Source organism: Dermochelys coriacea, chromosome 3 (assembly GCF_009764565.3).
Source record: "Dermochelys coriacea isolate rDerCor1 chromosome 3, rDerCor1.pri.v4, whole genome shotgun sequence".
Taxonomy (NCBI): Eukaryota; Metazoa; Chordata; order Testudines; family Dermochelyidae; genus Dermochelys; species Dermochelys coriacea.
In genome coordinates this window covers 156,220,604-156,233,673 of record NC_050070.1, presented here as the reverse complement: position 1 = coordinate 156,233,673, position 13,070 = coordinate 156,220,604, and the positions used below count along the sequence as shown (strand labels likewise).

At 38.6% G+C, this 13,070-nt stretch overlaps 1 protein-coding gene across 11 annotated transcripts in view; it reads right to left on the bottom strand.

Moving 5' to 3' along the window:
• BABAM2 (BRISC and BRCA1 A complex member 2) overlaps nucleotides 1-13,070 on the bottom strand; it is a 309,223-nt gene that overhangs the window by 55,810 nt on the left and 240,343 nt on the right. For all 11 annotated transcript variants that reach the window (XM_043511627.1, XM_043511630.1, XM_043511626.1 and 8 more), the window contains 2 exons: nucleotides 4,498-4,597; nucleotides 2,424-2,494 (listed from right to left, as the gene is read on the bottom strand). In XM_043511627.1, coding sequence (XP_043367562.1) covers nucleotides 2,424-2,494; nucleotides 4,498-4,597 — 171 coding nt within the window. The remainder of the gene's footprint in view (nucleotides 1-2,423; nucleotides 2,495-4,497; nucleotides 4,598-13,070) is intronic.

The following is a 13,070-nucleotide window of genomic DNA, read 5'->3' as shown; positions in this document are numbered from 1 at the left end:
CTACTCAAGATTTTACTTTATTTACTGTCTGCTATTATGTTCTATCCAAATGCAGGCTGCATGTGGCTCCTCTCAAATGGAATAATTTTCTAACTTACATCACAATAATGGAGCTTCCATCTGAGGAATGGCTATAGTCATTGTAAACAAGATACTTTTGAAAATGCAGTGAGCTCTGCTTATAGCACTTGCAATGGTAATTCAGTAATAACTGAACATATCTACCCAAAACTGCATGTATGTTACTCAGATAGAGATCATTAATAGACTATGACTATTGAAGTTAGATGTAAAAAGCAGAGACCTTACTGAAAATCTAGGGACCCATGTCAAAACACTGACTTCCAATAGTCTAGGTCAGGGGTGGGCAAACAATGGCCTGGGGGCCACATCCCACCCTCCAAACATTTTAATCCGGCCCTCTAGCTCCTGCTGGGGAGTGGGGTCTGGGTCTTGCCCCACTCTGGCACTCTAGGCGGAGAGCAGGGTCAGGGGCTTGTCCTGCTCCGCGTGGCTCCTGGAAGCAGTGGCATGTCCCCCCCTCCAGCTCCTACGTGTAGGAACAGCCATGGGGAGCTGCACACTTCCCCAACCCCAAGCACCACCCCCACAGCTCCCACTGGCTGGGAACTACAGTCAATGGGAGCTACAGGGGCAGCGCTTGCGGACAGGGCAGCAGGCAGAGCTGCCTGGCCGTGCCTCCACATAGGAGCTGGAGGGGGGGACATGCTGCTGCTTCTGGGAGCTGCTTGAGGTAAGTGCTGCCTGGAGTCTGCACCCCTTCCCCCCGCCCCAACCTCCTGCCCCAGCCCTGATCCCCCTCCTGCCCTCTGAACCCCTCAATCCCAGCCCGGAGCACCCTCCTTCACCCCCAACCTCACCCCAGAGCCCGCACCCCAGCTGAGCCCTCACCCCCTCCCACATCCCAACCCCCAATTTCATGAGCATTCATGGCCCACCATACAATTTCTATACTCAGATGTGGCCCTTGGGCCAAAAAGTTTGCCCACCGCTGGTCTAGGTGGAGTCTAAATCTGACAATTTATACATTGAAAATATACAAATATACATTCAAAATCCACAAATCACATTTTAAATTTGAAGAAGAGTTTCACACGGACATATTTTTTACTCACATAGAGAAAAAAAAATCCATCTGACAGCTGAATTAATATCTTCATCCTCGATTCCTGATTATCTTATATTGTTAAACACTCAGGCGTCTCAAATTACTGTGGTGCTGTTGTTGTTGTTGTTATTGTTATTTTTGCTGCTGTTGTTTTTTTAATTTAGTTTTTGTATATTGTAAAATTTATCACATTGTCATAAATAACACACAAGGACCTAAATTCTGATTCAGTTGCTTATGCAATTCCCCTTCACCCCGAAATGGATTAAATACCCAAACCAGTGTACGACAGCATCAGAACATGTAAACTGGAATGTTTCAGTATACTAATTTGTTATGTACCATTGTGCGTTTCATACTTTTCATCATCAACTGAGAGGTAAACAACTTTATCTTATCGACCCTGGGATCAGATGGTATCTACGGTCATGTTTAAACCACAGCAGGATGCTAGCACAGTTTACTTGGTCATTAGGGAGATGGATTCTTTTTGCCTTAAGAACTGTGTTATAAATCCACTGCACAGATGGAGGGTTTTCTGAAGCACAGATTGGATTGAATGATTCTCAGAAAAGAAATCATGTTTTTAGTCAGACCAGTTCTTCAAGGTCTGTACTAACTTCTGATTTGCACCATGGTGTAATTTAAGCCATTGATATCGATCTATAAAGACTTCTATGGTTTGGATCCATAAGAGACTGCCTCTCTCCTTAGGTGTCATTGTGCCACCTCAGACCATCTGGGGTGCTCCTCCTTACAGTCTCTCTATAACCATCCATCCATTCATTTTCTGATGTGCCTATTGTCATAATATCTCTGTAGTCACTCTATACAGAAATAAGGAAATTTCAGTTTCTTCACAAAAGGATGAAATCTACTATCTCCTCCTCATTTTAGCTTACTTCCTGAGTTGAATTAATGTGGTGGCTGGCTTCCAGGAGTAATAATGCTGGATTGCTTGTTAGCATCACTACCAGGAGAAGGCCCATGTGCATCATTTTCTGAAGATGGCTAGATGTGGACTCATCCAGTGGAAGTTAATTATATAGCCCAGGGTCATGTAATGAGCATGCTCTCCTGCCCTACAGCAAGTTTTACCTCTAGCTTCAAGTCATCCTGTTGATTGTAGCTGTTATAGTAGGATTATATATAATGTGTCAGCAGAACCTTATAATGAGAGGTAGAATGTCACTGCCTCAGCTAACAACCAAGACATCTAACTGTGAATCAGAAAGGTAAAATAGTTTTGCTTTTGCAGCTGTTACAGGAGAAGATGCATTAAAAGAAGACTTACGTTCCAAAGTGACTCAGGAAAGCTGCAATATACTCCCTTCTCTTATGGTATCCCTGAATAACGTACTGTACCTGGGGGGGAAAAAAGCCAACCCAAAGCTATGAAGACATTTTACAAAAAGAAAAGGCTCCCAACTTTTCATATTTTTCTAGTTTTATTGGAGAAATCTATTTACAGAATATTAATAACATTGTATTCTACTTTTAGATGGCACGTTTCATCCTAAAGGATGCTAAAATGCCTTTCAAACAAACTGTACACAGGGCTCTCTTCATTCACCTGTAGGTGAAGCAGCACCAGGTAGCACTACTGTGCAATAAGAAGTGAAGAAGAATATCATATCCAGTTGAAGCAATAGAAAGAACCTTAGATGAGCAATATATAATTGGCTGAGCTAGTATTTGGCCAGGATGCTAGAGAAACATCCTGTTAAGAAAATTGCTAAGGACCATAATTGTGTGTGTCATCTGAAAAACAGCATCTCTAGCAGCAGAGTACTTCCTTACAGTAAGCTGTATTATTGGCTTCAGGCTGACCCAGATAGAAGAGAGCCACTTACTGAATCGCCAACACCAAATTCTGAAGTATCCCGAGTTTCCCTTGAAAGTCTTTCATCCCAGCAATGATCCAGACCACTACGCTTAGGTTGGAAGATCTGAGCCCATTGAATAGTCCTTGCTTTACATGAATAGTCCTGTTGACTTGAATGGATTACTTGCAAGATAAGCAAGGTTGGACTCATGATGAAATCAACACCAAAGATGCTAGGCTGAAAGAGTATCTAGTTCCCAACTCATTATGTTATATCTATAGGATGCTTCCATTCATAGTCACTTATATAAATCCGACTTTGCTTTTCATAATGGAAACTAACTCTTTTAGAGCCTCTTAATGCAGAGAGAAAGAAGAGTGCGGAAAATATATACTTTATTTGTGTTGGCAATGGCAACATTGGATTTCCTTGGCTGGCAAATGCTTGTGTTAAGTTATTTGAAATAACCTTGATACAATCAGTGCTCAGAGCTATGTTATACTCTCTCAAAGAAAAATAATTCTATTTATAAAATAGAACTTATTTCAGTTTATAAAAAAGTGCTCAGTTTGAAGGCTTTATATGGGATCTGAAGCATTATTTTGGAAAAAGGAAAACAGATGATAAGTTTGCTTAAGTAACTTTGTTTAAAAAAAGGATAAAAACAGTCCTGTGTACTTGTAGGTTTTAAAAACGGAAAGTAGTTTTAACAGAAAACCACAACAAAACATCTCTAAAGATAGATTTCTGTATAATTATGGAAATGCATTTTGAAGGAACTTTTTCTAAAAGACATTTAATTTCCTCATTTAAACAAGAAAAACAAAAAAATATGAAATAAAAAAGACAAATAGGGAATCTACAGTAACCAGATTGCTGAATGTCTGGCCCTAAGTTACTGTTCTAAGTTAAAAACTACATTTAAATCATCTGAGAAAATTTTCAAAGTACTGTACCTAATGAATAAATCTTCTCTTTGGCTGAGACTCTAAGCCAAACGGAATACAACTTTCCATTAATGAAACGGTAAGTGGCTATTACTTTACTATATCAACATTCATCAGAGAAGATGAATCAGTCCATTTGGATGAATTAGCTGAGATAATGTCTCTGTAACAGGACCTTTTGTCAAGTGCTCACAATCGACAGTAATCTAGGGATAGTCAGCTGTCTTTCCACTGAAAGATAAATTCATTGGCTATACATTGCTATTTATCTAGCAAGAGAACAATAATATGTTGGGGTGACATTTTTATCCTAATGTTCCTTAAAAGAATAAGAAAACCCCTTTAAAAACCAAGAAATGCTGTATACCTACAACTCCCACTGACTTTACTGGGACATGAAAATGTTCAGTCTCTCAGAAGATCAGGTATAAGTTGATGTTACTTGAATAGTTTAACTTGCTTGAGTTTGCTTTACTTAAATCATCTGGTCGAATAAGCAGAATCCTTTGTTTCCACAGTGGTTTCATAAAAGTGCTTGTAAAAGTACAGTATAACACAAGAAGAAGGAGAAATTAAGTTCTGTGTATTAACTTACCTTGTTAGTTAGCAGCTGGCACACTTGTGGCACATAGTCAATGAGACAGCCTCCACCTGGAAAGGCTGGGATGTGAAGGGCAGAGGAGCCTCCAAGAGCACTAAAATTAAAATAATTTTATTTCACAATATATCAGATGCTGCTCCTATGGGACATGTTAGTGATTCTTACCTTTCCCAATGTAAAAAGCCCAGCATCACAATAAGAAATGGTTACAAACTGATTTATATTAGCCCTGGACTATGTAATAAATATTAGAGATACAAACCGTAACTTTACCGTATACTACTGCTGACACCTTACTGACAGCAGACATCTTTAACCAAGAGTATCAAACCCCTCCAACTGGAAGAGTTAAGTGCTCGTACTAGGAGTGGCAGACATACCAAGCATCCTCTCAAAGAATAGTTTTAATTTTATCTATTTAATTATTTGTGTTATTTTTATCACCATTGCATGTAGGTTCATAGCAGCTTAAATGCAACCAGACATTGCATCAAACTGTACACAACAGACATTATAAACAGCCTTCCTTGTAACACCCAAGCATCCATAAATAACCCACTTATCTTCACAGTAGTTCAAAAAGAGTAGTTTCTCAACACCTTTGAGAGCCACTAAATAACGTATTCATTACCACTACCAAATCCTGTAAGTGTGAGATCAACACCTCATGGTCAAGCATATCAAAGGCATATCCAATAAAATCAACATGAACGTTTGACTGGAGCTGGCTGCACTGTTTTAAAATTACATTATGTGCTCTCCTCTTCTCTTGACTAGCTCTATACCTGAACTTTGTCCATCACTAGAAAAAGATCATCTGAATAAAGATACTAACTCTGTCCCTGTACCACACACAGACCAGAAACCAGAATGAGAGAGACCTAGGACAATGAGAGGAATCCAATGCTGCATAGGCACAACATTTTTAATAACCTTTCCCATAAAAGGAAGATTTGAGGGAGGACTGTCAAGAATTGTCAAGGCCAGGAACTTCATCTGATGGCTTCCTCTGTAAGCAAGGCCATAGCCACTTTTTCTGAAAAGTTGATTGTACACCCAGATAAAGGCAATACCAGTTTTTTCAACAACAGACCTAAATCCTTCCCATTGTCTTTTACCAATCATAAGGGACCTGAACCTATCTTACAGGTCATGGCTTGTATCTCTCTTTGAACATACAGTACTTCTCTATAAATGAAACTAAGCTATACTCCAAAAGTTAAGATGTTACTTTGTCTCATGCTGTTTACGTATTGCTCCCACAAAAACATTAGGATCCAATAGATCTTCTCTGCAAAGCAAGGTCCTTATCCTACAAAGGGATCCTCTGGCATGAATTCTTATGCCTTGACCGACTTTTTCTTTGTCTAGGTAGAAGGGTCTGTACTGGCAAAACCCTTTGAAGGATAGAAACCTAATCGAAAATTTATCATTATGAGGTACACTGAAATCTGTTACTGAAACAGTCTGGAGTCAGCAGATTGTTCACCACATGAAATAGTTCTGCAGGTCTGGACTTTGCAGATGCAAGATTGAATAAGAAAAAGAAAACACTTCAATGTATATCACAGCCACAGAGGAACAAAACTCATTATGCTGTCATTAGTCAAATATGGAGCCATTTTTTGTCACCAACTTTAGTTTCCTTCTTGGTTGCTTTGTTTGTTGCAGGTCATCTCTTTTCCAAGGTGATGTGTTGAGGAGTATGGGAATGCTATCTGGCCACTTATGGATGATCATAACGTATTAGCCAGCCATCAAAAGCGCTTTCCGATAGCCAAACACTAATTTCCCCTAAGAAAATTCTGAAATTATATTCAGATTGGAGGAATGAAGCAGGGTCCTCATCCTGACAAGTTAAGAGTGGGCTCTGATCCTACTCTGAAGATGATAATGATTGGGCCATGTCAAGTTTACAATCACCACTCCCTATATTATACAAATATATCCCCGAACACTCCTACCTTTAAACAAAGGAAATGCTACTGCCCATCCCACAGTCTCCCTTGCTTCAGTTGCATCCAAATCTGAGGCTCCTCTCAGCAGTAAGATTCCACTGGAGATGCTCAAAATAGTACAAAGAAAATCAGAGATTTCTCTTTTGGTTCCAACAGACATAAGAGAATCTCTAACAGTTTTCAAATGCTGCTTCTTTTCTTATATTGCCCTAGTGCAATCCATTTTCCAGACTCTGAATGATTATTTTAAATTTAATTTAATAACCAATGGCTTGTCTACACTCTAGAGAGTTTTGCCACTTTAACTGTAACAATTATAGATAAAGTGGCAATACAATTCTCTACTATGAAAGCAGTTATACCAGTATAAAAATGCCTATACCAGTATAGCTTACTCTGGTTCAGGTACTGAAATAACCAATAAACAATACCATTCTAAGGCCATGTCTACACTTGCCATTTAAAGCGGAAAAAGTCCCTTTTTTTTGCACAAAAACCATGGGAGCGTCTACACTTGCCAATGACTTTTTGCAGTGAAACTCAGAAGTTTCACCACAAAAAGAAAACCACCTCCACGAGAGGCATACAGCTTTTACCAGTGATGTTTTTGCAGTGATGTGCAAGTGAAGACATGTTCTTCCTGTGTAAACAGCTTTTAGCCTCCGGAGGATATCCCACAATGCCTACGTGACCACTTTAGCCAGCAGCTTTGCTGTTCTGTTGCCAGGTAAAAAAAGACATTCACCCCTCCCCCTGTAAAGCCCAGGGAACTTTGAAACTCCCCTTCCTGTTTTCTTGGCAAGTACTCACTTATCTGGCCAGGTGACAATGGCTACTCCACAGAGCAAACGATCCCCTGCTTGGAGCAATGCTGAGCTACTGGAGCTTATCAGTGTGTGGGGAGAGGAGACTGTGCAGGGACCCCCTTTCCTACAAGACCCATGGTAAAACTGGAGAGAGCTGCACTGTGGGACAGCTGCTCTAGAGCGCGGCTCTCATCCGCAATGGAAGTGCTGCTAATGTAAACAGTCTCTGACGCCTGAGGAATTAAGTGAGTACACAAACCAGCGCTTTACTTTCACCGGTTCCCTATCACCGGTGAAACTTACACCGCAAAAACTCTGCAAGTGTAGACATACTCTAAGACACCTTTATACTGATATAACTGCACTGACACTAGGCTCATACCAGTATAGATATACTGGTAAAACATAACACCTCAAACTGAAGTAGTTATAGTGGTATAACTTTTCTAGTGTGCAGCAGGCCTAAAAATGTCTAGGAAAACCAAAGCATGCTTAAAACAGCAGAGATGGAGCTAGCCCACCAAACCACGAAGACAGAGATGGAAGGCAGAAGGTAGGGTAGTTGTTTTGCTACTACTATAAAGATTCTCAGTCTGCCTGAGAAAAATCTTTGCCTTACCGTTTCTAAGGGGAAAAATAAATTCCCCTTTCACCATAAAAATGTCTTACAAATGTTCTCCTTAATATTCTGCTGATTTCATACAAGAGGAGTTTTCCAGTCTGGTTATATTTTTAATTTGAACTAGTGAAAATATATTTTAAAAACTCCCTTAGCAAATGAAATCCCTATTAAGCATGTGTGACACATATTAAGAACCAATTTTGCCAACTACCTGAAAATTAAAATGTAGATATACTGAGTATAAGGAAATAAATCCATCCTATATGAACTCAAGTAAGAATGTATGTTCAATTATAAAATATCTATGCATTTAAACTGCATAAAAATCTGCATGCCACTAATCTCCTTAAATCCATTACTGGGGAATAACGGTGACATGCCCTGTATAAGAAAGAAAGACTCATCAAAATGCTCAGGCACATCTAATTATGTGGTAATCTATTAACAAAGATAAAAGGGAAGATAATGTTTTGGGACAACTGGATAAAAAAAACCCTTAAAGATGTCAGACTTTTTGGACAAAGAAACAGTTTTGGAGCTTTTTAGAATCATAAACAAAAATTAGGGTAGAAAATATTAATTTTGGCAGCACTACAAATGTGTCAATGTATGTAAAAAAATCTTGAGGAATGAGTTCATATTTCTCAAACAAGCACTTATTAATGAACACAACATAGAGAAGCTATAGTATTAGTGAGCATGCAAACCACAAATGGATACATCTCAACATATTTTATAATTTTTTTACAGATCTTTAGTATTAATGAATAGAAAATGATGAAGTTATCTCCCCTGGAAGTGCTTAAAGGAAACAGGAGACTGCAAACATGTAATCTGCATCTGTCCAAAAAACAAACAATTTTAAGATCATAAAAAGAATCAAGCTTCTTCAACTTAATGTATCCAGGTACACTACTTAGTAGAATCAAAATATCAGTACAAAAAGGGCAGATAAATTTCACCGAATTAACTAATGGATGAAGATTATCCTTAAATACTGGAAAGATACAACAGCATCAACAGAAAAAGAACAATTTTTGGAAACGCATCTTAAAAAATAATACATATGTGGAGAATGAAATGGAAGAGTATAGCAAAATGTGAGAACTATTTCTAAATTCTATCAAGAGAAAAAGAAAATAGATGAAATTCTAAAATAGATGAAATATAGGTCTAGAATTTGGGACATATGTACTCAAGTGTGTAAGCAAATCAGGAATGTGTGTGCAAACAAAGCAGGTGTGTACTCACAAGCATGCAAAAGCACGTTTACTCTATTTAAAATAAGGCAATTTATTTACTTCCTTTAATCATAATATATTTATAAACTGAGCTAACTTTTAGGTGTTGCAAATATCAGTGAGCACAGAGAACATTTAAAAAGACAGGGAAGTTTGAAATATGGGCAGAAAGGTATGAAAATGAGATTGCTGGAAAGCTCTGTTGCTTAAAGCAATCTAGGGATGGAGACATACTGTGTTATGGAGTAATGACAGCCCTTCTATATACAACTAATAAAGAATTAAAGGAGGGTAATTTAATGCCAATCCACATGGGGTTATGAAACATATATCCTGTCAAACTATCTAGATATCTTTTTTTGTTGAGATTACAAGTTTGGTTGAAAAAGGTAGTAGTGTTGATGTAATACACTTAGATTTTTGTATGCAGTGTAGTTGTGGCCCTGTCGGTCCCAGGATAAAGAAGAGCTCTGTGTGGTTCGAAAGCTTTTATTGACCAACAGACAGCCAATAAAAGTTACTACCTCACCCACCTTGTCACTCTAGATATCTGAAAGGCATCTGACTTGATACCGCATAACATTTGGAGTAAAAAACTAGAAAGATATAAAATTAACATAGCACATATTAAGTGGATTAAAAGATGGCTAACTGATAGGCCCCAAAATGTAATTGTACATGGGGAATTATCATCGAACAGGTGTGTTTCTAATGGGGTATTGCAGGGATCACTTCTTGGCCCTACTCTATTTAGCATTTTTATTAATGAGTTGGAAGAAAACATAATATCATCATTGATAAAATTTGCAGATGACACAAAAATTGGGAGAGTGGGAAATAATGAAGAGGACAGGTCCTGGATTCAGTCATCTGGACCACTTTTTACACTGGGCAAAAGCAAGCAATATGTGTTTTAATATGGTAAATGTATACATCTAGGAACAAAGAATGCAGGTCATACTTACAGGATGGAGGACTCTATCCTGGGAAGCAATGACTCGGAAAAAGATTTGGGGACCATGGTGGATAATCTGCAGAACATGAACTCACAATGCGATGCTGTGGCCAAAAGGGCTAATGCAATCCTTGGATGCATAAACAGGGGAATCTTCAGTAGGAGTAGGTTATTGCACCTCAGTATTTGGCACTGGTGAGACCACTGCTGCAATGCTGTGTCCTGTTCTGGTGTTCACAATTCAATAAAGCATATTGATAAATTGGAGAGAGTTCAAAGAAGACCCACAAGAATTATTAAAGAATTAGAAAATATGCCTTACAGCAATAGACTCAAGGAGATCCATCTATTTATCTTAACAAAGAGAAAGTTAAGAGGTGACTTGATCTCAGCCTAAATGAGGAACAAATATTTAATAATGGGGTCTTCAATCTAGCCGAGAAAAGTAGAACACAATCCAATGTCTGGAAACTGAAATTAGGCAAATTCAGACTGGAAATATGGTGTACATTTTAAACAGTCAGGGTAATTAATCATAGGAACAACTTATCAAGAGTTGTGGTGGGTTCTCCATCACTGACAATTTTTAAATAAAGACTGGATGTTTTTCTAAAACATATGCTCTTGGACTCATTCTGGGGAAGTTCTATGGCCTGTATTGTACAGGAGGTCAGATGATCCCCATGGTTCCTTCTGGCCTTGGAATCTATGTATCTATGAAAAAGCTTGTGAGAATGCACCTACAATGTTGTATGCAGTTCTGAGCCTCTCAATACAAGAAAGATGGAGATAAACTGGAGAAAATTCAGAGGAAAGCATCTTAATGATTATGAGGTTGCAGAGTCTGCTGTAGGAGGAAAAATAAATTTAAAAAATCTGAATAGGTTTACCTTGGTTAATGTCAACTAAGGGGATATATAATAAAGACCTACAAGTGTATGATGATTTTAAACCTCAAAGAGATGAATTGGTTAAGGTGAGCCAGTGGTTAAAATTGAAAGCAATAGGGAGAAATTGAGCAAAGGAAAATGGAGTGAAAAGACAATCTCAGAAAAAAATCTCAACAAGAATGATCTGATGAACTACACAGTAGCATCTGATGGACCATGGCGGTAATCCTGTCACTGGAGACACTTAAAACAATCCTGGACAAAGCACTGAAAGGAACATTCCTGCATTAGCCTAGGGATGGACAAGATGACTTAACATGTCTTTCCATTTCTAACTTCTGTGAGTTGGATCAGTCTCTCACAGAGTCTCTTTAAATTACTCTACGTAAAAGAATAAATGGACACAAATCAGACGTCAAGAATTATAACATTCAAAAACCAGTCGGAGAACACTTCAATCTCTTTGGTCACTCGATTACAGACTTAAAAGTGGCAATTCTTCAACAAAAAAATGTAAAAAACAGACTCCAAAGAGAGACTGCTGAATTGGAATTAATTTGCAAACTTGATACAATTAACTTAGGCTTGAATAAAGACTGGGAGTGGATGGGTCATTACACAAAGTAAAACTATTTCCCCACGTTTATTCCCCCCCCACACTCAGACGTTCTTGTCAACTGCTGGAAATGGCCCACCTTGATTATCACTACAAAAGGTTCCCCTCTCTCCTCCCCCCACTCTCCTGCTGATAATAGCTCACCTTACCTGATCACTCTCGTTACAGTTTGTATGATAACACCCATTGTTTCATGTTCTCTGTGCATATAAATCTCCCCACTGTATTTTATATTGAATGAATCCGATGAAGTGAGTTGTAGCTCACAAAAGCTTATGCTCAAATAAATTTGTTAGTCTCTAAGATGCCTTTAAATTATGAGAGAATTAGACTGTGAGATATTCCAGATGTTAAGAATCTTTTACTGAAAGTTTATTTTAAGATGATGCTTACTCCAATCGTTAAATATTTCAGTAGTTATGAAGTCAGGGGACAGAACCTAATTTCAACAGAAACTGTCCAACATCATACTGATAAGCCCTGCTGACTGATATAAATATCTGCCTCAACAGGTAAACATACTAGTGCCTGACATTGCACTGCTTTTACTGAATGATCTCAAGTGACCTCATTACTCTAAGAAAATAAACATTGTAAATAGTTTCAAAAGAAACAATTGAAAAAAGGAAGCTATATAAATGTAATTTTAGAATTTACTGTAATAATTTTTATTTACCATATGAACAAAGACATATCAACACAGCCTTTGTATTCTGCTCTGAAGGACATATTTCTCGTACCTCATCAGTCCTTTCTGTCATTCTCATCTGGACTGTGCATGCCTCTTTCTCCCACTTTTGGGCACCATGAGAACGCTAGCAGTACCCTATGCCTTTCCTCTGTGAAGGTCTACAAACTGTCCTCTTATGGGCTTGAAGGGAAGGTTGAGAAACACCAACAAGAAAAGGATGGTCTTTCTCAGAAGTGTAAGTCAAGAGAGGACATGGTTCAAGACAAAGGGCAGCTATTTGTGATTTAATCCTTCCAAGAATTCTGGTTTGGTCCAGCTTCCCAGCAGCCAGAAACTCTTCCTCCTTCCTGGTACAGTGTGCCTGGAATAGCCTCTAAATAAGCCAGTTCCCAGATGACAAACCTAGCAATTTAAATTTCTAAGAAGTCTGATCTACTGGATTAGAATGGCAAGCTGCTATGTGTGGTCCCAGGTTTGGAGCTCAGTGCAGGCTGGAACTGCTGTGGAGTTAGTATGCTTGCCCCTTGAGGGAAGCAAGAGGCATCACATTACTCTCAAGCCATCTCCTTTGGCTGATCTATAAAACATTTTGACAGAAACTGAGCTTAACCCTGCTCAGCTGCAAAGTAGGTTAATAAAAGGTAGGATCCATAGAAAGGAGGGAATCCTGGTGCAGACCCCCTTCTCTGAAAAGAGAAAATGACTGCACAGAATTTATTTAAAGAAAATAAAGGTAAACAGGGCCAGGTGGAACTCTGAGCAGATGTGCATGTTTTTTCCTTGTGCTG